The 24817-nt window shown below is 38.7% G+C and overlaps 1 protein-coding gene across 1 annotated transcript in view; it reads left to right on the top strand.

Moving 5' to 3' along the window:
• The window catches only part of LOC124613049 (voltage-dependent calcium channel subunit alpha-2/delta-3), a 622965-nt gene that overhangs the window by 444848 nt on the left and 153300 nt on the right, over positions 1 to 24817 (top strand). The window contains exon 17 of the mRNA XM_047141624.1: positions 16421 to 16514. Coding sequence (XP_046997580.1) covers positions 16421 to 16514 — 94 coding nt within the window. The remainder of the gene's footprint in view (positions 1 to 16420; positions 16515 to 24817) is intronic.

Here is a 24817-nt window from a genome sequence, read left to right as displayed (position 1 = left end):
TCTTTCCAAAACATGTCTTTTTCCCTGAGTTTCATTTTTGAAAGTGCCGGGGAATTCTACATCCATGTATAAAACCATAACCATTCAAAAGTATGATATGTTACACAGTTTTGAGAGAAAATATACTGTCAGTTAACAGGGAAAAAGTATGTTTTCACTCGGTAGACAGTGTATTTTTAACCGGGAAATCTGGGAGAAATCCGGGAATTTTTTTTCCTTGTCCACGTATACACCCTGGTTTGTGTGTGTGTGTGTCTGTTTATTTTTGACAAAGGCCTTATTGGCCGAAAGCTTATTTTGAGACAGTCTTTCTGTTGTGCCTATCTGCTACTCAGCAGTATTTCACAAAGCATTAAATTCTTTTAGAAAATTTAATTGGCAGTGACATTATGTCACTCCACACAAAAGAATTTGGAAGTGAAAAATGTGATGGACCTGACTGTACACAGGAAATTATTAAACTTACAAGGAAGCTATCTGAAGAAGATATGGAAGATGAAGAAAGATAAATGGAGTTTGCTGTTCAAGTGAATTACAAAATAGCTTTGCTTTTAACAAAATGTCTGTGCCCCTTTGAAGATGGCAGTTTGAAAAAGGATTGTGTAGTAGTTGAAATGGAACATTTATGCTCATCTCAAGTAGAACAGTTTCAGATGGTGTTTATATGGAACATGACCATTATGCATTGCATACAGGACATGACAGACGACATTCAGAGCCAGCTTGCAAATACAGTATTTGTAAAGATTTTGCGTCATATTCTCTAGCTTTTGATGAAAGTGTTGATGTAAGGGGCTCAGTCTAGCTTGCCATTTTTAGAAGAGATGTTAATAAGGAGCATGAGGTGAGAAAAGAGCTCCTTGATGTGGTAGCCTTGAAGAACACTACAACCTGAAGTGATATTTTAGGTTTAGAAATCAAGGTTTGTTGCACTGCTGAAGGAGAAAAAGCAAAAGCTGTCATTGGCCAATGAAATTGGGAGTGTCCACTGTACAGTTCACCAGGAGCACTTAATGTGCAAAGAGTGTTAATCTAAAAAATGTGATGAGAGGTGGTATTCATACAACCAGTTATCTAATGAAGCATGAACTACAGCATAGGCAATTTAAAATCTTTTTTGAGAATACTGAGAGGCAGTATGGTAGCCTGCCTTATTACACTGAGGGTTGCTGGTGTAGTCAGGGTGAATTAATAAATTGATTTTTCCCTCTAGTAGATGGGATAAATATGTTCATGGAAATAAATAACATGTTTTCCTGAATCGAAAGATCCCTCAGGGAAAAGCATTCTTGCATTCATAGCAGAGTCAGATAGTCATCTGAATGCTTTGAACATGTCACTACAGGGTAAGCATGTGGTGATTACTCATTTTGTAGATAGTTTATGAGCTTTTAAAATGAAATTGACACTTAGGGTGACAACTGGAAAAGATCCCTCAGGGAAAAGCATTCTTGCATTCATAGCAGAGTCAGATAGTCATCTGAATGCTTTGAACATGTCACTACAGGGTAAGCATGTGGTGATTACTCATTTTGTAGATAGTTTATGAGCTTTTAAAATGAAATTGACACTTAGGGTGACAACTGGAAAAATAAAATCCAGCTCATTTTCCTAAATTATCGTCCTTGCAAGATGATGTTGTTAACAAAGACTTTTGGCATTACTCACATATATTAATTTCCCCAAGGAAGAATTTGAGCAATGTTTTCAAGATCAGACAGCATCAGAAAGTGATTTTGATCTGTTCTCCTCTCCATATGCGGCAACTTTTCAAATAAAAGCTGCTGCCTCCTCAGTTTTACTATGTAGGTTCTACTTAACTGCAAGTAGTAGCTTAATATTTACTTGATTACAGTTATATTTTACAAATACAATATTTTTATGCATATAAATATTGAGTTCTATTTATGATGCGTGCAGCTTTATAATAAACACTGATTCTTGTTGTGTGTCTGACAGAACTTTTTAATCTCTGTTTCTCTATATTCAGATGATTTGCAGAAAGAGTGGCTAATGAGTTATGTTTTTAATTTTCTGTTGAAGGGGCAGTAGTTCCCAGTTTCTTGTTTTATGTCATATGGGAGCTTACTGAATATTGTACCACCAGATTACACAATTTCATGAACAAGGAGGTTGAATTGAATTGAATTTTATTTGATCCTGTAAGATTACATCGTGTACAGTAAATGTACGTGTAATATAGGACATGTCAAAGTATTAAAATTCTTTATCAATTATTTTTCTACACCTTTAGCTTACATTTTTACACCACTGATAATGAGTAACAATATATACAAATTTAATGGCATAAGTATTCTGCAACACTGTAAAACTCTTTTTCAATGAGATAGTCTTTAAGTTTCTTTGTAAATTCATTGTGAAGTACACTATCTTGCAGGGTTTTGGGCAGACTTCTTAGTAGTCTGATACCAGAGTACTGGGGTCCTTTTTCTAGCATTGCCAGTCGGTGGGGTATGCTCCGTACTTCATTCTTCTTTCTTGTATTGTAGGTGTGTACACTAGCATTTGTAATCCAGTCCTCACTACCTTTTGTGATGTACATTATTGTTTTGTATATATATAATGATGAAAAAGTTAAGATACCTAAATTCTTGAAACAGTTTCTGCATGTTTCAGAGGTCTTTCTTCTTAAAATGGTCCTAATTGCTTTTTTTTGTAATGTGAACACTCGTTTTGTCTCTTGTTTGTTTGAGTTTTCCCACACCGTCACTCCATACTGTAAGTATGGTTCGAAAAGTCCATGATACACTGTACACAGAAGGTTCTTGTCTGAATACTGTGATAGCTGCATCATTAAGAATATGACAGAGCTCAGTTTCTTACAGACATTATTAATATGTTTTTTCCATTTCAGTTCATTATCCACAAGAATACCTAAGAATCTAGCAGATTCTACTTCTTCCATCCTTGTTCCGTCAACCTCTAAATCCATGTCTACAGCCTTTTCCTTGTTTTTAAACACTGCATACATAGTCTTTTTTAGATTTATAACCAGTTCATTTTCCAACAGCCATTGAGCTGTGACATTTGCAGATATGTATGCTCTTCTCTCAAGCTGTTCCATATTTTGGTCACTATTTAGTATTGTCATGTCATCAGCATACAATATTTTCTTTTCTTCCTCCTCAACACCTATATCATTAACAAATACATTAAATAACAATGGCCCCATTATCGAACCCTGCGGCACTCCATATTTGATGGATTTGGTTTCTGATTGGTACGAGTTTCCTAATGATACATACTGCTTGCGGTTGCACAAGTATGATTTTATCCATTCACCTGGTTGCCCCCGAATGCCATAGTTACTTAATTTTTGTATCAGCATATCATGGTCAATGGTGTCAAATGCCTTTGAAAGATCCAGAAACATTGCAGAGACAACCTTTTTCTCATCTAAGGACTGTAAAATGTATTCTGTTAGACTGACAATTGCTGATTCTGTAGATTTACCCTTTCTGAAACCATGTTGTGAGGTCATGAGAATGTTATGTTTGTCCAAATAGTTAACTAATCTGGTATACATAAGCATTTCTAGGATTTTTGAGAAACCTGATATCAGTGAAACTGTTCTGTAGTTGTTGGGATCATCCTTACACCCTTTCTTGTACACTGGCACTACCTTCGTTATCTTCAGTTTTTCTGGAAAAATTGCATCTCTGAAAGAACAGTTTGCTATGTTCAGCAGTGGTGTTATTATCTCCTCACATACCAGCTTTATTACATGATTTGATATTTCATCATCACCAGCTGATTTCTTGGACTTCAGTTTCTGTATAGTTTTCCGCAATTCATCTTCTGTGACTGGTCTTAAGAACATAGTACTGCATGATCTTTTTGGTACCTTAATACCCTTCTGTTTTTGACTATTTCTTTCCAATTTTAGGTTTTCTACTACACTGATATAGTTATTATTCAGTATGTTTGCTATTTCCATACCATCTGTGACCACTGTGTTGTCTACTTTAATTGACCTAATACCTTCTTCTTTGTTTGACCCATCTTTTTCCTTTCTTTCAGCATTGATTGCATTCCAAGCTGCCTTTGCCTTGTTTTTTGAGTTCGCTATAGTGGTGTCAATTGCTCTTGCTTTCGCTTCTCTTACTGTTTTTCTATACTTCTTTTTTAACATTTTATAGTTTTCAGCTTCGCCCATCCGTCTCACATCCTGAAGCTTCCTTCGCTGTTCTAGTATTTCACTCGTAATCCACTGTGTTTGATCTTGATGCCTTTCTTGTCTCTTTACTTTGGGAAATGCTACATTAAAATGGTACTTAATTCTTGAAATAAATGCATCATATTTTTCATTTACACTCTGGGCCTGTAGGGTTTCATTCCAGGTTTCCTTACTTAACATTGTTCTAAAGATGTTGATATTTTGTTCACTGATGATCCTAATTTCTTTGGTTGTTTGTTTTGGTTCTGATACTTTGTTATTACTTCTGCAAAAGCTGATTAGTTGTCCATGATGATCAGATATTTCTGTCTGAACTACATGTGACTCATAGTTACACATATTAGCAATTATGTTGTCAATAATTGTCTCACTTTGTGAAGTCACTCTTGTTGGTGCAGTTATTGTCACTTTCATGTTATGCTGTATTAACAATTCTTCAAAATCCTGTCTTATTTTTGTGTCTTTTCCCATGTCAATGTTGAAGTCTCCACATATAATAAGATTTCTCTTCATATTCATTCTCAATAAGCTAGCAACTTTTTGTAGAAAGATGCTAATATTGCCACATGGTGACCTGTACACACAAAACACTCTAAAATCCTCTGCCACTATACCAGTAACTTCAAAGTATCTTTCTCTAGCTATGGGAAATGTAGCAGCTTCACTGTTTACATTCTTTGATAGAGTACCTGTTTTAATATATATACAAACGCCACCACCCTTATATTTAGATCTGCAGAAGTAACTAGCTAGTTTGTAGTCCTTTACTGCCACATTATGTATTTTACTTTCAGTTAGTCCATGTTCACTTATGCATAATATGTCTGCTCTTACTTCACTCAGGAGTACTTCTGCTTCTAATTTTTTGTTACCAAAGTATTGAATATTTTGATGAAGTACTTTTATGTAATTTTTCTTTTGTTGGTTTACATGTTGTGAGCTGTATTCTGGGGCAAATTCTTTAGTATCGTCTTTTTTTGTATGGTGCTTATATTTTTCTTTTCCAGCTGGAGTGTATGATTTTTCATCCCCTTCAGGCCACATTAGTTTCCCTTGCATCTAATGATTTTGCAGACATCTGCAAACATTCTGCTGAACGTTACAGACCCCAGTCTATTTAAATGCAAGCCATCCTTCGCTAGTGAGTTTTTACATAGGAATTTGTTTGGGTCTATAAAAATTGCCCCAAGACGATCACATTGTTCTTTAAGAGCACAGTTTATTTTGGCGATATATTTTTCACTCACCGACCTTCTGTTTATGATTCCGCTAAGTATCAGACGAGATCCTGCATACATATTTCTTGCAGTACGAATCATGTTTCTTGTTTCGCTTGCCATTTCTTCCTCACTGCTGCTCCTTAACGAATTCGTCCCAACATGTATAAACACCCCATTATAGTTATGTCTGGTTTCAGAATCTGGTTCTGTAGTATCTTGTCTTGCATTTACCATATTTTTAAAATGTTTACCGAGTTGATGCGTTCTAATACCAGGTCGTACGTCGATCTTGCAATTGGGGACAGCGATATTCTTCAGCAGCGAATCGCCAATTATTAAAAAGTCATTTTCCTTTTGTTGCGTATCTGTCGCCTTGTTTTTCCTTTTGCTTATGTCACCACCTTCCATTTATATTTATCTTCCGGTTTTTGGCTTACTGAGTTTACCGAGACATCAACGGGAACACTTGAAATGTTGTTTTTAAAGTACGATCGGTCATTCGTATTTTCGCGATCTTCTTGCTTTTCCGTTTGATGGCTTTTACACACACAGGACTTCTTTTCTTGTATTAATGTATCGTTTTCTTTCTTGATGGTTGAAAGTTCTGTTTTTAATGCCTCAATGTCACTTCATAGTAACTTTATAATTTCGTTTTTGTATCAACTGCACTTACAAGATCGGCCGTTTCGTCACGTAAACAACCGTGACATGTCCACGGAAAATCATCGCTGACGAACTTTAGATTTACTTTCGCGCACTTTTCGTGTAACCAGAAGTTGCATTTGATACACAGAATACCCTTCATCACACGCTTTTTACATTCTCTACACGAAGAACTGTTCATTTTTTGACTTTTTAACGAGAGACAAGCGTCACTACACTTTCCTATCGGCGCCATCTTTCTCCAGTGAAGTGCATATGCAAATCATGATAGTACATCAAAATTTAGTTGAAAATTATTTTTATTGCCAACAACAGAACCCATTAAGGAATTTGTGTTGGAAACTGAATGTAAGAAATCATAGATCTGCAAAAAGGCTTTACCAAGATATATTGTTGTCCACTTTGCGCACTGTTTTTACTGCTCTCTTCTGCTGAACAAATACTTTCTTTACTTTAGATGCACTATTTCAGAAGATAATTCTGTAAGACAACATGGAGTGACAATATTCATAATTAGTCAACACTCTTGGCTTTATGTCAACACAGTGAGAAATGCTTCCTTGGGTATAACAGATTGAACTGAGTTCATTGATTAGCTTTTCCACGTGGTGACATTGTTTTGTCTTGTTATTCAGTTGAACACTAAGGAACTTTATACACTGTGCTTCATTAAGTACTCTATATCTGACCATTAATATATACTTCTGTTGTTTGTTTGAAATTACGTAACATGGGTCTTTGTGAGATTAAATCTTAAACTATTAGCTCCGAACCATTTATGTGTAATCTAAACTGTGTCTGCTAAGGTTGAGTCTGGATCCTTCATTAGTAAGTGTGTGTCATCAGCAAACATTACAGTTTTTGAACTGATCTTTAAGAGTCTTAGACAGCCATTTGTTGTAGATTCATAGAAAATATTCTGAGTCAAATGTAATGAGGTATCGCACACAGAATGACCTCCTACATGTCCACTGCCATGGATGCTGAAAACATCTATCTTATGAAACCCAACTCACACTTTTCTCATGTGCCATGCTGAAAGCCATGAAAAAAGGCAGTCAGGTAGATGGAATATTTCTTAATTTTCAAAAACCATTTGAATTTGTGCCACATCTATGCCTATTATCAAAAATATGATCATATGAGGTATCAGGCAAAGTTTGTGACCGGATTGAGGATTTTTTGCCAGGGAAGATGCAGCAAGTCATTTTGGATGGAGAGTCAGCAATGGATGTTGTGGTAATTTTGGGAATGTTCCAGGCAATGTGTTGGGACCCATGCTATTTATGTTGAATATTAATGACCTTGTGAAGAATGTAAATTCATTTAGTAACCTCAGACTTTTCACAGATGATGCAGTTATATGTAACAAAGTACTGTGTGAAAGAATCTGCACAGTTATTCAGTCAGATCTTGATAAGATTTCAAATTGATGCAAAGATGGACAACTTGTTTTAAATGTTCAGAAGTGTGAAACTGCGCACTTAAAAAAAAGTTGTATCCTGTGACTATAATATGTATGGTTAAAGGTTGGAATTGATCAATTCATACAATGAACGTAACATTTTGTAGGGATATGAACACACAGTCTCAATCATAGGTAAAGCAGGTGATAGAGTTCAGTTTATCCGTAGAATACTATGGACATGCAATAAATCTACAAAGAAGATTGCTAACTAAACATTCATGCAACACATCCTTGAGTATTGCTCATCTGTGTGGGACCTGTACCAAATAGAACCTCACAGAGGAATCATGAATGGAAGATTATCCTAATAAAGTGAGCACAGAGGCATTTAAATAGTCTCTTCTTCCCATTTTCCATATCTGAATGGAATGGAAGAGTAACTGGTACAATAGAAAGTACCCTGTGCCATGCACATCACTGTGGTTTGCAGAATATAGTTGTAGAGATGGATGTAGATCATTGATGTAGGTTAAAAAACAGTCATTATGGCACTCCATAGGTTATGTTCTCCCTTTCAGAAGTTATTTTCATGCCTGAGATACAGTCTGTTGGAGACAACTGGTGCTTTCTGTAGTGGAGGTAAGCGTCCATCCATGTAAGAAGGATTATGTAACTGTTTGGTTTGCTGAATAACTTTTTGTGGTCCACACAATAAACACTCAATACTCCAGCATGATAATTTTTCTTGTTTAGCTGTGCTAGCACATCATTTGAGATGTGTTGTGTTGTTTTCTCTGTGGAGAACGCTTCACAAAAACCAAAACAGGTCAGTTAACAAGTTCTGCTTAATTAAATGACTCAGTATTCTGTCATACTCCCCTTTCTCAAGCAGTTTGGAAAGGCTGGGAGGAAATATATATATAAAATTCATAGCTGTTCGAGACTTGAAAAAGTCTCTGGAACCATACAGTTTCATTTGACTAAATCACCTATGCCTGAGTTTCAGGCAGGATCCTTGTTTCATTTGATGCTGAGGTGCTATACCAGTACAGTTGGAGAAACTCTGCAATGCAATTCAAATTTAGGGGGAATACCAAGTGGGCTGAGGCATGAATGGGAATTTGTATTGAGGAGGGAGGCATGCAGGTTAGTCTATGCAGTTGTGCAAAGCCACTGTGCTAGTGTGGCGTAGTGGTTGGTGCACCTGCCTAGTGAGCATGAGACCTGAGTTTGAATTCCAGACTCGGTACAAATTTTCAGTTGTGGCTTCAGTGTGTGTGTGTGTATGTGTGTGTGTGTGTGTGTGTGTGTGTGTGTGTGTGTGTATTTATTTAAGTCTGTCAGGAAATGTGCCCAGAGTCATTAATAGATTACAAAATAGCTTAAGTGTAATCTTGTTAAATAAGCACAAGATTTTGATGTTTACCTAGAAATGTAATCACAGCCAGTGGAATCACTACTTTTTAGTGACGCGATGAATTCTGTAACCTACTTAGGGTTTAAGAAGGGATTAAAAACAGCCTTGACAACAATAAAATATTTATTTGTTATGGTTACTGGTTTCGGCTAGTATGTGACCATCTTCAGACCATTTATACCAGGATGGCAGGTCATACGGTGAACAGAACAGTTGTTCTGGTTACAACAGGTGTTGTGTGGTAGGAGGAGTTTGTGGAATAGAGTGAGACAGGTCTTTTGATAGATGACTTACTGGTTGTGCCACAAGGTGAAAGGATTGAAATAATTGTAGTCATATAGCTGATATTTCCACAGGAGTACACACTGTCATTCTCAAGGCAAAACTGCAGCATGTCACCTCTGTGCAAGAGAATTTAAAACTTTCATTTGCAGAACAATTCCAGAAGGATGACCATACAAACATACTCACACACACACACACACACACACACACACACACACACACACTCACACACTGTATACACTTGTCCCATCACACAACCATAGACGAAAACATACTCTCTCACACACACACACACACACACACACACACACACACACACACACACTCACACACTGTATACGCTAGTCCCATCACACAACCATAGACAATCGACATCAGAAGTTATCGATAATGAAAATTAATAATGAATAGGTGAGGTAGCGTTCTGTTTTTTGACAATAGTGGGAGCAAAATTCCACACAGAATTTAAATAAAAACCTCAATCTCTATTTACAAGGTTACTTGCTAATTTCATTTAAACTGCTTCTTAAATAACACTATCCCAATAGCTGCAAGTCATGCCTGAATGTCTGGTTTGTTGCATACCAAAGTTTGACCGGTGCTGACAATGTTCTACAGTAACAGATTTGCTTGGATATTGTGTTTGTGATGTGTATGCTCAGTACACCAGTCCTCCACAGTTCTGATAATCTGCCCAATAATGCCGTGCCACAACTGCGAGGAATACGGTAGACACCCACCCTACACAAACTAAGATCATCCTTTAGAGAACCTAAAAGGACCCTAATCTTAGATAGTGATCAAAAAACACATTTCACATAATATTTCTGCAAAATACAACCTACACCATTGGAAATGCTCGCTGCATAAAGCAAAAAGGTGCCAACTCGTTATTATCATCACTCATCCTGTGAATGGTTGGTCAGTAGCATGACTCATGTCTAACCTGTCTCTCACTGTAAGCATTGTGCAGAAAAGTGACCTTAAGATGGGCTGATTCAGCCAACAAAGTCTCAGGGTCTGAGATGATGGTGACCCTGTGAACCAAGGTATGAAGCTCCCCTTCACACTGAGCCAGGTGGTGACAACTATCAGCCTGTAGATAAAAGTCAATGTGAGTAGGCTTCCTGTAAATGGCATGTCCCAATGTGTCATCAACCTTTCACCTGCCTGATATGCCAAGGAAGGGAAGGCAGCCATTCTTCTCCATCTCCATCATGAAACAAATATTAGGGTGGATTGAATTCAGGTGTTCTAAAAAGTCTGTCAAATTCTCACTGCCATGAGGCCAAACAACAAAAGTATCACCTACATATCTAAAAAAAAAAAAAAAAAATACACACAGGTTTCAAAGCTACTGACTCAAAGACATGTTTTTTGAAGTCTTCCATAAACAAGTTGTCAATAATGTGCGGCAGTGAACTTCCCATTGCAATTCTATCTGCTGCTCGTAGCACTGGTTGTTGAATAAAAACTAAATGGAAGTCAATGCACATTGAAATAGGTTTGTCAAGCCTAACCTCAATCAATTGTAACCAATCAGACAGAGGAACTAATGATGGGAGAGATGGCGTCAAAACTTACTAGAATATCATGAGTCATTCAAACACATTCTCTATGATTGATGTAATATAATGCTTACACTGACTGATTAGTGGGCTCCACAGAGTTGCAAGGTGTTTTGCTACACAATATTACTCACAACCAGCCTAAGAAGAATCCCTTCCTTGTGGACCTTAGGCAGGCCATGAAAACTAGGGGGGGGGGGGGGGGGGGGGCATCACAATAATAGTCTTGATATTCTCCTGTGATATGGAACTTTCTTCAGGAGCCTGTTAGTCTTTCTCTCACTGATCCTGTGATTTGCTGAATCAGGAAGTAAAAACTCCAGCTTTTGAATGCAATCCAGCTTGTTCAAAATAACTGTAACATTGCCATTGTCCACAGGTGAAATAACAATATCTGGATCAACTCTAAGAGAAAGTAAAGCAGTCGTCTCAGCTGCTGTTATGGCGTCATGGTGTTAGGTGAATGTGTCCCAGTCAGCACACAGTATGCCTCTCTCCTAGCTTCCTCTGCAACTTCAGGAGGTAGTTTAAAAACAGCCTGTTCAACAGAATTAATAAAATCAACCACTGGCAAACACTTGGGCTTCAGTGTAAAATGTAACTAGCATGGATAAAGCTGCATCATGAAAAGCTTTCTCTGTTGATATATGGCATGATACTATGAGCCATGGAAATTTCTCACTTCACCAAACATGGGCAGTTACAGAATGAAATTTCCAATCAGAATGTGACTGTGAAACACTGTCCAGCCAATCATAAGAAAAAGCTGACAGTTTTGAAGCAGTCATTAAATGAAACTGCTGATGAGTGTAATGGATCCTGTATGTTCACTTAAGAGTTGATCTGGATATTGTTATTTTACCCATGGACAAGGGTAATGCTACAGTTGTTCTCGACAAGCAGGATTGTGTTTAAAAGGTGTAATGCTACAGTTGTTCTCGACAAGCAGGATTGTGTTTAAAAGGTGTAGTGTTACTATCTGATTCAGCGTATCGTGGTACCAATGCTGACACCACAAAAAGTGTTGAGTGAAAGACTGGCAGTCTCCTGAAGAAGAGTTCCTTGTTGCAGAAGACTATCAAGACTCTTCATTTTTATTGTGCTGTTCCTTCTAGGTTATATAGCTTTCTGAAAGTCAACAAGGAAGAGATTTTTTCTTGAGCTGCTTGTGAGTAACATCGTTGCTCCACCATATCTTGTAGCAAAACACTTTGCTACTCTGTTGAGCTCACTAGTGTGTTGGTGTGACCATCACATTAAGGGCTCAGTGGATTTCTTACATTGATTACAGAAATACATATGGCTGAAACTGATATTCTAGTAAGTATGGATGTGGTCTCTCTCTTCACTTGCATTCTTCTGTCTGATTTGCTATGATTGATTCAGGTCGGGTTTGGTGTTGAATTAATGAACCTATTTTGACATGTGTTAACTTCCATTTACTTTATGTTCGGCGAACAGTATTAAGATCAGCAAATGGAGCTGCAATTGGAAACCTGATGTAACCTGTTATTGCCATTTTTTTTTTTTTTTTATGGAAGACTCTGAGAAAAGTGTCTTGGAATCAACGGCTTTGAAACCTGTGTGTTTTTTCAAATATGTAGATGACAGTTTGGTTGCCTGGCCTCATGACAGTCAGAATTTGAGCGACTTTTTAGAACACCTGAATTATATCCACCCAAATATTTGTTTCATGGTGGAGGTGGAAAAGAATGGCTGCCTTCTCTTCCTTGATGTGCTGGTAAGGAGGAAGGTTGTTGGCACATTGAGAAATGCTATTTGTAGAAAGCCTACTCACATTGACAGGTTGATAGTTGTCACCATCTGACCCAGTGTGAAGGGGAACTTCATACCTTGGTTCACAGGGCCGCCATCATCTCAGACCCTGAGACTTGGTTGGTGAATAAGCCCATCTTACGGTCACTTTTCTGCACAATGCTTACAGTGAGAGACAGGTTAGACATGAGTCGTGCTATTGACCAACTATGTATAGGGTGAGTGCTGATAATACTGAGGTGGCACCAAATTCTGCACCCTTTTTGTCTTACACAGGGAGCATTTCCAATGGGGTTGGTTGTGTTTCACAGAAGTACATTGTGAAATGTGTTTCTTGTCCACCGTCTAAGATTAGGGTACCTTTAGGTTCCACAGAGGATGATCCTGGTTTGTGTAATATAGGTGTCTACTGTATTCCTTACACCTGTGGCATGTCATATATTGGACAGACTGTCATAACTGTGGAGGACTGGTCTACTGAACATAAGTGTCACACAAAATTACAACAGCTGAGCAAATCCACTATTGTGGAACATTGTCTTGGCACAAGTCATCTTTTGGAATATAACAACACAAAGATTGTGGCCTGTGCTTCCAGCTATTTGAGAGTGTTATTAAGGAAGCAGTTGAAATTAAATTAGCGAGTAATCCCATAAAAAGACTTACAGATTTTTGTTTAAATTCCATGTAGAATCCTGCTCTCTCCTTTGTCAAAAAACACAGGTGCAAAGTTAATACTACCCTCACCCATTGGATGTGAATTTTCACTATCGACAACTTCTGATGTCAGTTGTCTTTGGTACTGTGATGGCACTAGTGTTCACAGTGTTTGTGTGAGTGTATGTGTGTGTGATCTGCTTTCTGGAATTTCTGTGCAAAACTGAGTTTTTAAATTCCCTTGCACAGTACTTACTTGATACAGTTTTGCCTTGAAAATGACAGGGTATGCTCCTGTCAAAATATCAGTGGTTGTTGACGACATCGCGTAGCTGTAATCCTATGTTATTTGAACATTGTATATGCCAGGAGAAACTCAAGTCTCACAAAATGAGAAGAATTCTGGGGGTAGAGCACGTAAGAGTCATAAGAGTGTGGGAGGGGTAGAGAAGGAGGGTAGGGGAAAAATGGGAGAAAGGTAGAGGTGAAGGTGGAGATGAAGAGGGAGAGTGAGTGGTGGAAAAAGTGGAGAGGGGAGGGAGATCAGTGAAGAATGGGGGAGGGGCAGGGGAAGAAGATTCATTGGAGAAGGCAGTACATGATCTGGTCAGGAAAGGAATGGTGTGGGCAGAAGAGGGAATGGGAAAGAAAAGCAGAGGAAATGGGAAACAGTTTAGTGAAGATATAGGCCAGGGGGATTGCAAGAGCACAGAATAATGTGGCGAGACAATTGCCACCTGCGTAGTGCAGAAGAACTTGTGCTGGGAGGGAGTATCTAAATGGCCCATGTAGTGAAAAAGCTGTTGAAGAAATTTGTGTAGTGGTGTGCACCATTTTCAGCTACTGGATGATCTAGTTTGTGGTTCACCACAGTTTGGCAGTGACCATTCATGCAAGTAGGCAGTTAGTTACTTTTCATGTCCACATAGAATTCTGTGCAGTAATTGCAGCATAGCTGATGTATAACATGGCTGATTTCACATGTGGCCCTGCCTTTTATTGGGTATGAAATGCCTCTGATTGGACTACCATAGGAGATGGTGGGTGGGGTATGTGGAAGGTCTTGCAGCTGGGCCAACAACAAACATGGGGTGTAGGACAGCAATAGGGTTGGACAAGGATATGCTGTATGTTGGACAGGCAGTGGACCACAATTGTGGGTGATGTGGCTAGGATATCTTTCATCTTAGGGCACAAAAAGAGTTAGTTGAAGCTGTGATGAAGGATGTGGTTGAGCTTTTTAAGCCCAGGGTGATATGGATTATCAGAGGAGTGCTTGTCAGTGGCTGGTTCACAGCCATAAGGCTCTAGACTCTGAGGATGACATGGCACACAAGATGGTTTATGGATGAACTGGGTATGGTATCGTCTGTCAATAAAGGAGGTCATCAGTATATTTAGAAAACTCCTTCTTTCTATTGCAGAAGATGCAGCCACAGATGGCAAGGCTGTAACAAAAAGTGTTGTAGACATGGGACAGGTGACTGCTGTCATGGTGGAGTTACTACTGTTGGGGGTTGGTGTCCTTGATATGAACAGAAGTATTTTTGGACCCACCTGGGAGGTGAAAAGCCACACCTAGGAAGATGGTTCATTTTGGTGAGAAGAACCAGGTGAACCAGATTTGGTAGCAGATGTTCAGGTTATGGAGGAAATAGTGAAAGTTGCCATGAGTTAAGATGAAAATGTCATTAATGAATCTGAAGTACCCAGGGGGTTTTAGGTATTGACTGAAGTATACCTCCAGATGGCCCATATATAAGTTGTTGTAACAAGTAACAAAATGTCTACTTGCATGAATGGCCACTACCAAGCTTGACCATGCAGTTGCCAAACATGCTGCACAGATGACTTGAATGGCTGCATCACTACACTGGTGAACTCTATACTCCCTTCAAGTGAAAATTTCTCTGAACTATGCAGGTGGAAATTCTCTCCTCAGAATATCCTGCACTCTCGTGGCCTCCTGGTGTAAATATCCACTAATCTGTTTCCCACTGCCTTATCTTACCCTTTTCCTTCTCACTCCTGTCCACACCAGTCCTTCCCCGCCCAGATCATGTACTGCCTTCTCCCACCACTCGTCCCTCACTTTCTTGTTCAGTCCTCCCCCCCCCCCCCCCCTTTCCATTCCTCTCCCTTTCTCTGTCCCATCTCTGTCTCCCACTTCATCTCGACCTTCTTCTTCTTTTTTTCCCTCTCTCCCTCCCCCCCCCCCCCCCCCCTCTCTTGCTTTATATCTCTTATATGCTCTACCTTCTGAACTCCTTTTGTCTTGTTGTGCAGGCACTGAGTCATCTGTCAAGAGATCTGCCTGACTCTACCCTACCTCCACCAGTCCAGGCAATTGCATTCACTAAACAATAATCAGTTATCAGTCTGGCTGCAGCTGTGGGGATATACGTTTGGGTGTATTTGTGGTTGTATTTGTGAATGTGTGTAGTGTTGCTAGAGAAAGAAGAAGAATTCGCAAATTATTTTAAATACTGTTTTCTCTTACTTCTTTCTATGCTCCATCCATCCAGTCTGATGTAGGTGAATAAATGTTTTCCCCCTATTTTGAGAAAATACATATTAATAGGTGAAGCTACTTCACTTGAGATGTAACTTGTGTTCTAATATTATGAGTACACAGAACTCTGTAACATACAAGACACTCTGTGCAAGATGTTGGCCAAGAAGGACCCTGCACATTTTGACTTGTGAGTACAATAGTTCTTTCCATACTCACAATTCATGTCACATGTATTGAAGCCCATTTTCTCTTGATGTGATTGTAGCTTCTTGCCCCTGTTGTAATCTGTTTTTTAACTTCATGAATCAGCTTACTTTGTGTGTAGGAAGGGAAGCTGTCCAACTGTTATCATCCTCTGCCTTGATGAAGTATCTTCTTCCTATGCTCCAGTAAACCCACTATGTACTGACAAGGAACTCTCCTGGAACGCTGTTGAGGAAGAGTAGAACTTCCATATAGCGAGTACACACTCTCCTACTCCACTTTAAACACCTCATTATTGGCAGCCACTTCTATTTATAGGAGGTCACAATATTCCAGCTAAATAATATAGATTATATACTGGTATTAGCTTTAAGCAACCTTCTGTCACCCTGTATTTTACATGGCAGCTATTTATTTAATAGAATGAAGTAATCATAAAGTACCAAATTGGGATCAAAACTAAGATTTCGCCCATAAGTAAATATTCAGCTTAAATTTTCCTGTTTCAGGTGACAAGACATTGATGCAGTCTCTTGTGTATGATGCAGTGATTACAGATGGCCTAGAACGGCAGACTCCTTCATCAGTTGGCCAAGATACAAAGTGAGTACAGTAAGTTACAGCAAATGTAAAAATCTATATATGCACCATGCACCACCACCACCAGTACCATCACCATCACATTAAATATGTGTTATTTTAGATGTACACTTTTTGAGTCAGTTACCACAAATTTGAAATTTGCACAGCAAAAATTTATATGATATTGCATGGCTAAAACACCATTCACAATAATGTGAAGCACATTTTTTGATATTAGGTTTGAATTATTTTAAAATTTAAAGCAATGCAGTAAAACTGGTCTCCAGCAAAGTTGGCATCAAAGCCATTATGTAACACTCGATTTAAACTTACAGCTTGGCTCACTGTGAATTTGCTGGATCGATAGATAGCAGTCATTACACATATAATAATCAACCACAAAAAACCTGTTTGATGTAATTACACACTTAAACAAGCCCACTAAGTCTTAATCTGTTTGCCATGTCTATATTGCATAGGTGCTTCACATCTGTCGCAAAACACTCTAGGGCACAACAATATTTGATTGGTGACTAAACAATTTGTTGATTACTCATTCCAGAGAATGGAAAATGCACAGTCCTCATACTTACATCTGTGCCATGTATTTACTTGCATTGTTGTCTTATTTTCAAAAATAATTTTTGCTCGACAACATGCTTCAGTTGGAAGAGACTTATAGTGGTGACAACAGTAAAATGTAAAACTAAGAAAAAATCAGTAATTCTGTTCATTATTTGTTGACACATCTATGAGCGTATAACCAATGTAATTTATTCTGGTGATGAGATGATCTTTACTTACTAAGAAAGTGAAAACTGTAGATGTATTATTATGTATGTGCAAAGAAATCCGTTATGACTTTTGTGCTATAATGCAATATTTATATCCCTTGAATTTCAAACTTAATTTACTGTTGCACCATGAGTGTTTATTGGATGTCTTAATACTAAGGAAAGTCATTTCACATAGATAACTGATTCCTGTACTTCAGACTGAATCTTTTACCTACAACAGTTTCAACACTGTTACGAAATTTCCTGTCAGAATGAGACTGTGGTGCATTGGTTGTTGAACCCACATACATCCTTTTCACGGGTAATGCTTTTATCAGCAGTGTTGTTTAGGCATGTCTAATGACTCCAGTTAAAGCTTCTGCTATTGTTATTTCTTCCTTTCCAACTCCACACAATCTGTTTTGGGTTTGGAAAGATGCAGAAGTATACTGATAAACTGAAGCTTTAAGCTGAGCAGTGAGATTTGACTTGATGTCACTGATAGTAGCAACATTGCTCACAAGAGGTGGGAGTATAATTACAGGGCTCAGTTCAGAGCACATCTGTAATCTGTCAGGAAGTGTCATACATGAAAATTTTTCTTGCGACTCTGGAGGTTCTTTTTCCAAACCAAATTCCTAATAAATATTAATGAAAGAATTTTCTTTATTTTGTACAAGAAATGAAGGAACAGTTCTCATTTTCTTCCTTTCCCTCATAGTGCAAAACAACTAAGAGTATTGGACAAAGCTTATGGCTAAATTAACATATTGCCATCTATTAAATAATAGTTTAATATTACAACCATCAGATATCCTCAGCCCAGAATTTTAAAGTTGTGAAGAGTAAATCAAATATCTGGTCAATGTTCAGATGTCAGAAACTAAGATTCTTGATTTTTTTGTTAATTAAACATTAGCCAGAAGATTTTTAATTTTTTGGGTAGAGGATAAGTTAAAATGCCACATATTGTTTTCCATCTTGTAACATATTCTGAGTCATTAGATTGCATAGCATTTCACAACAGTATTTTGCTCATATCTTATTAGGCTACCGGTATGTGAATCATTTACTGTTTATCATTCAGAAGCATTAAAAAAAGTGCTGCAATTAGTTATAATTTTATAGTTGTAATCAGAAAATTGTTAAATATACTCTCATAGACAAAATCTCATAAAAGCACTATGGAAACTATATTTTCCCAACAGATTAGGAAATTAGAAGGGAACAAAAAAAGAAAACTGATGTGTGAGTTATAATAGAAAGGTAGATGAAGCCAGGAATATGGGGTGTATGAGGTGCTACCTAAAATATCTTGAGAATTTCATTGTACTGGTCAAACCAAAAGCAGTATGACATCTGCCACTAGATGTCGCAAGGTACATATCTTAGCTATTGTGGCACAAAGTTGCGTCATCTTTGGTGCATGCAATTTTGAGTTGTAGTGGTGCATGTCAGGATGTGCCTCAGTGCTTCTGCAAATTGTGAAATGGATAACATGAAGAAGCAATGGGTTTGCATCAGATTCTGTTTCAAGTTGAAGAAACTGTAGCTGAAACCCACCACATGCTGAGAGGGGCATTTGGTGGTAGCGCACTGAGTCAAGCAAGAATATTTGAGTGTTTCAAGAGGTTCAAGGAAGGCCTAGAATCTGTGGAAGGTGACAAACATTCCAGTCAACCATCAACATGTACAACGCTGGAAATGGTCATGAAACTGCATGACTTTATTCACGAAGATCAAAGGCAGACAATTCACAATGTTTGCAACAGACTTGAGCTGTCATACTGTATATGTCAGTGAATTCTAACCAATGTGCTGAACATGAGATTGATTACAGTGAAGTTGGTCTCTTGCCTGCCCAGCATTGACCAACAAAACCTCAGGATTCAGACATGTACTGAGCTGCAACAAAGAGTTTGAGAGTGACCAAAATTATTATCCAGAGTCATAACAGATGATGATCTTGGGTCTATGGTTATGATCCTGAAACAAAGCAGCAATTATCACAATGGAAAATGCTGTTCTCTCTGCCGGCCGCGATGGCCATGCAGTTCGGAACCGCGGGACTGCTATGGTCGCAGGTTCGAATCCTGCCTCGGGCTGGATGTGTGTGATGTCCTTAGGTTAGTTAGGTTTAAGTAGTTCTAAGTTCTAAGGGACTGATGACCTAAGATGTTAAGTCCCATAGTGCTCAGAGCCATTTGAACCATTTGAGCTGTTCTCTCTAAGGCTGTCAAAAGTTTGACAAGTTTGTAGCAATGTGAAGTCAACACTGATCATTTTTTTTATTTCTGGGAAACAGTGCATAAGGAGTTTGTTCCACATGGTCAGACTGTCAATGGTTAGTTTTACTGCAAGGTTTTGAGGTGACTGAGGGAAAATATTCAGTGTAAATGGCCAAAGTTGTAGAAAAAGGAAGACTGGTTCATCCACCATGACAATGCGCCAGTGCAGACATCAATCATTGTGAAGGAATTCGTGACCAAAAACTACATGGCAGTAGTACCCCTCCCTCCCTACCTACCATGCCTAGCTCCATGTGACTTCTGCCCATTCCTGAAGATGAAAATTGTGTTGAAATGGCAATGTTTTGACTTTATTGAAGACATTCAAGTGAAATCACAAAGGGTCCTGAATACTGTTCACCATGCAGTCCTTAAGGACTTCCAAAAATGGCCTGAGGTGACTACTTTCAAGGTGACAAAAGACATTAAGAAGTAAGTATATTTTTCTGATTTTTACAATTCTTGGATATTTTGGGTAGCACCTCACATACAGGAATTCAGGGATACAGAAGTGTAGCTAATAAAGCACTCACTACTATGATTTGTAGCCATCAGTGAGTTCTCTGACCGGCACTCTTGTTTCAGCACAGGTGTTTGTTTCACCTACGAGCACTCGGGGGGGGGGGGGGGGGGGGGGGGGGGGGGGAACAGTGAGAACTTCTTTGCTATTAGAGACACACTGTGCCTATCATAAATTTGTCACATTTTATAAGTTACAAGTTATTGCTGTTTGTTAACATGTTATATGTTAATAAATGTTTGTTGATCAGATTATACGAGTGCCGATAATTTGTGTGCTATCATGGCTTGTGTACCCAAACACACGCGTAAGTAATTTTGATGGATATTACCGTAGCTGTTCTGACATTGGTGACCCTGACGAGATAAGCCTATAGATACTAGAAACAGAAATACAAAGTGTCATGACTGGCCAAACGATTTTCAAACTACTGAAATGCAGGACACCGCAGATGGTAGAGGTCCAACATTGTCACGACTTGTCCTTTGTTTTCTGTCATTCTGGCCTCAAAATCCAGGGCTTCAGTTTGTGCACTTTGAAGCTATTTTTCATTATGCAGGACTAATCACAGATACTATGAAGTTTATGCTAATGGTCAGTCAGCTCACTCACCACTGTGTGGTCAAAGACAGTTGTTTCGCTGAGTGTCTGCATCACATTGTTTCACTGAGTGTCTGCATCACAGCAGGAGAGCATGCATCTGTAGTGTTAATGAAAGAAGACATCGGAGACAGAAAGCCATCACAATACCTCAGGCTCCTACATAGTAAAGTATACATTGGAACTGTACCGAAAACATTATGTCTTACAGTCTCTACCTCCTCCAGCTCAGGTTAAGGCCATTGTAGCATTTTGTATTGAAATGCCCTTGGATACCATCAAAGATCTGTCTGACAGGCATCAGGAAGCAATAATGCTGCCATCAATCAGTAGTGCAGCAGTGCTGTGCAACAGTGTGATTGCCTGTTAGGCAAAGCGGACACTCTGGCTTGCCAAATGAACAAACTGCTGGCTCAATGCAGTTATAGTAAGGTTAGAGATCATTACTGCAGAAGATCCTGCAGTTGTTCAAGAACTAACTCACTGGCAGTACAGATCAGTCACCTACAACATGTTGGTATCACCAGATATTTGGGGATAAGTTGTGCAAACATACACGGTAGGGGCAGTTAGACAAAGGCACATCCAATTGCAGGACAGTCTCTCAGCATCACTATATTAGTGACTGGAAGACCAGACAGAATTTTTTTTTGGACAAAGGCTCAGATTTGTGCATTTGTCCAAGAACTTTTCTGTATAACTGCTGGCCACCAGGTTTGTTAATCTTCCTAGCACTAACAACTCATCAATAGGCACGTGAAGTACAGAATGTATTGAGCTGGACTTAGGGCTGTGTCAGACCTCCATCTGGAATTTTATTGTTGAGCTTGTTATGGAGCCTATAATTGGAGCCATCTTCCTGGAGTATAACAGTCTGTTACCTGATGTAATGAATTCACAGCTCATCTACTGCATCTACAGGTGGATTCTGACACAGTACAGTGACTCACAGTCCCAAGCTGGTGTAGGCAGCAGGAAGCAGAAATGCCAAGTTGCTTGAACAGTTTGCAGCCATAACTTGATCACCCAATGTGCCGAATGAAGTATGTCACAACATTGCACATTCTAGCAAAACAACTGATGGCCCACCAGTTTCAAGCCATTCTAGAAGCTTAGCTCTTGGTCGTCTCACAGTTACAGAAATGGAGTTTAATCCAATGCTAAGGGATTTATTTACCCTTGTTTTACTCCTTGGTCTTCACTCCTCTATCTGATACCCAAGAACAGTTCTGGAGAGATATCCAGTTCCTCTGTTAAGGAATTACAATTATGCTCTTAGTGATACAACTGTGTTTAGTGTGCTTCCTTGTGCAAAGGCTTTCATGCAAATTCCTGTGATGAACTAAGACATTCCAAAGACTGTTGTAATCACTCCATTCAGCTTATTCAGAAATCCTCATATGACATTTAATCTACACATTGATGCTCAGTCATGATAAAGGTTCATTGTCTCTGTGCTGCAGGACTGTCATTCTGCTTTGCATACTTGGATGAGCTTGGCTTTTTAGGCACACAAGAACAGCATCAACAACACTTCACTCACTCACACATTCACTGGTCATACCGGACTCGAGAGTCTATTATCGCAGCAACGTATTTTCGCCATCTGTCCCTGTCTTGGGCCATTTCCTTCCATTCACCTTCAATAACAAGGCTCCTCAAATCAGCCTTCACATTGTCCTCCCATCTACGCCTTGGTCTCCCCATAGGACGTTTTCCCTCTAAGTGCCCTACCAGTACTCTGCGTGCTGCCCTGCCCTCATCCATTCAAGCTACGTGACCCACCCATCACAGCCTACGTGATTTAATAATACTGTTTATGTCAGGGCTTGAATAGAGTTCATGAACCTCTTCATTATGCAGTTTTTGCCACTCTCCGCTAATGTCATCCCTTTATCCTCCGAAAATTTTCCTCAAATTTTTGTTTTCAAATACTTGAAATGGCTTTTCATTTTGCACAGTGAGAGACCAAGTCTCACACCCATACTTCATAACAGGTAGAATAATAGTTTTGTATATTCTATCAGGTATTTAGTTTTGTCTTCACTTATCCTTAGACCTACATCTTCACTAGCCTTGATTAACGCATTCACATTTGCTGTTACAGATTCTTTCCTAGCGCTAATGATGTTTAGATCATCTGCATACCCTAATATCTTAATATTTCCATTTAACTCCACACCCTCTGAATTATCTGCTGCCATTCGTACAATATATTCTAGGACTAAATTAAGAAGTAGCGGAGATAGGGCATCTCCCGGCTTAAGTCCGTTCTTTATTACAAATTCTTCTGACTCCAATCTCCCCACATGTACTCTACCTTTTATGTTTTTCAAACTCATTTCTATAAGTCTAACATACTTCTTTGGTATTCCAAGTTCCAAAAGAATTCTGTATAATTTTGTTTTCAGTACTGAATCATATGCTTTTGTAAAATCTATGAAAAAAATATGAACTGGTTTATTGTATTCCCATTTCTTTTCCAAAATTTGACGCAGGGTGAATATTTGGTCTATAGTTGATCTGTTCCTCCAAAAGCCAGCTTGGTAATCCCCCATAATTTCATCTGCATATGGTGTAAGCCTGATTAGCAGAATATTCGAGAAAATTTTGGAACATACTGGTAATAGCGATATCCCTCTATAATTACTGCAATCCATTTTGTCACCCTTCTTAAAAATTGGGATCAGAATTGACTCCTGCCACTCTTCGGGTTTCATCTCTGAGTTCCATACTTTAGTTATCACTTTGTGAACTACTTCCACCAATTTCTGTCTCCCATTTTTAACTAATTCTACAGTTATGCAATCTGATCCTAGTTCTTTATTGTTTTTCAATTTGTTGAATGCATCTCTTACTTCCTTTAACCCCAGATCACGTAAGAAACAGATTGCCCGATCGCATGGTCCAGCAGACAACCCTTGTCAGGGAACGGCCACCAGGCGGCAACAGCGTCACACCCTTACTTGTGGAATCAACCACTAGATGGCACTCCGTTCTGTGAAATATGTGGCAACGTCGGCCGAACACGTGCAGCTTTCCACTATTTGGCGTCTGTGAAGTACAGCTGTTTCTGACATACCGGTGGTAGTGAAACGTCATGCCGAGGGCCTGCGAGTATATCAACTGTAGAAGGAGTAGACGAACAAATCCTGAACTAAAAATGTTCAGATTTCCTGTCAAAGATAAAGAAAGGTTACGCGAGTGGATTTTAAATTCAGGTAAATCAATATATTAGTTATGAGTAAGAATTGATAAAGAGCCCTAAGCATTCGATCCTATCTAAATTTTGTTGATCTTATATTCTGATATAACGTGGCAGCCCTTCCTGTACAAGAATCATATCATATAATTTTTAAATGAAATCTTTGCTGCGATTTGGACTTTTTTAAACTGTTTATTCACTTCACTATCGTAATTTTGGCTGTAGAGGCATCTTTGTGTGCAATGTGAAAACTGAAACCAATATAAGATATGGATAACAAAATGCAAAGCATAGTGTGGTAACATTTGGTAAACAATTAAAGAAGCATTACTTTACAAGACTTTTCCTTGGCACTTTAAAATGGCTCTAGAGCTGAAATCGCAACAGTGGAATACATGAATAATAGCGATCATCTAACTGCTAGGTCATCGGTCCCTCTAAATCCTGGTATATACTAGAGCGAACGAAGTGAATGAGTGTAAAACGTCGTTTACACTGCTGCAAATAAGTATTCATAGATAATTCGCCAATGTTCACTGCCATTCGTTTATACGTGTGAACAAGCATTTATACTGGAATGAAGGGAAGAGAATAGAAGAGAATGAGCATAGCATGCAAACTATAGACGCTGCCTATTTTAATTTTTTTTATCTGTGCGCTAATAATCCTTACACAGCTTTCACTCGAAAACAACAGATAGTAACAGGACTGCGCGAGTGCGGATATCCCCAGTAATAACTGTGTTGCAGATAAAAGCGCACGTCTGTTGCGAATATTTGCGGGTTATCTTTAAACTGCACAAAGTAAATTTTTAACATTATTATGGTTTGCCGTCTGTGGCTCTTCAAAGTTGACACCGCCAAAATATGCTCGAAAAACACGCTTTCACTTGTATATTACCGCGTTTGCAGCCCCCTTTCAACAACAATCCAAAA

Source organism: Schistocerca americana, chromosome 4 (genome assembly GCF_021461395.2).
Source record: "Schistocerca americana isolate TAMUIC-IGC-003095 chromosome 4, iqSchAmer2.1, whole genome shotgun sequence".
NCBI lineage: Eukaryota > Metazoa > Arthropoda > Insecta > Orthoptera > Acrididae > Schistocerca > Schistocerca americana.
Note: the sequence above shows the minus strand (reverse complement) of the source record. Positions and strands in the feature narration are given on the sequence as shown.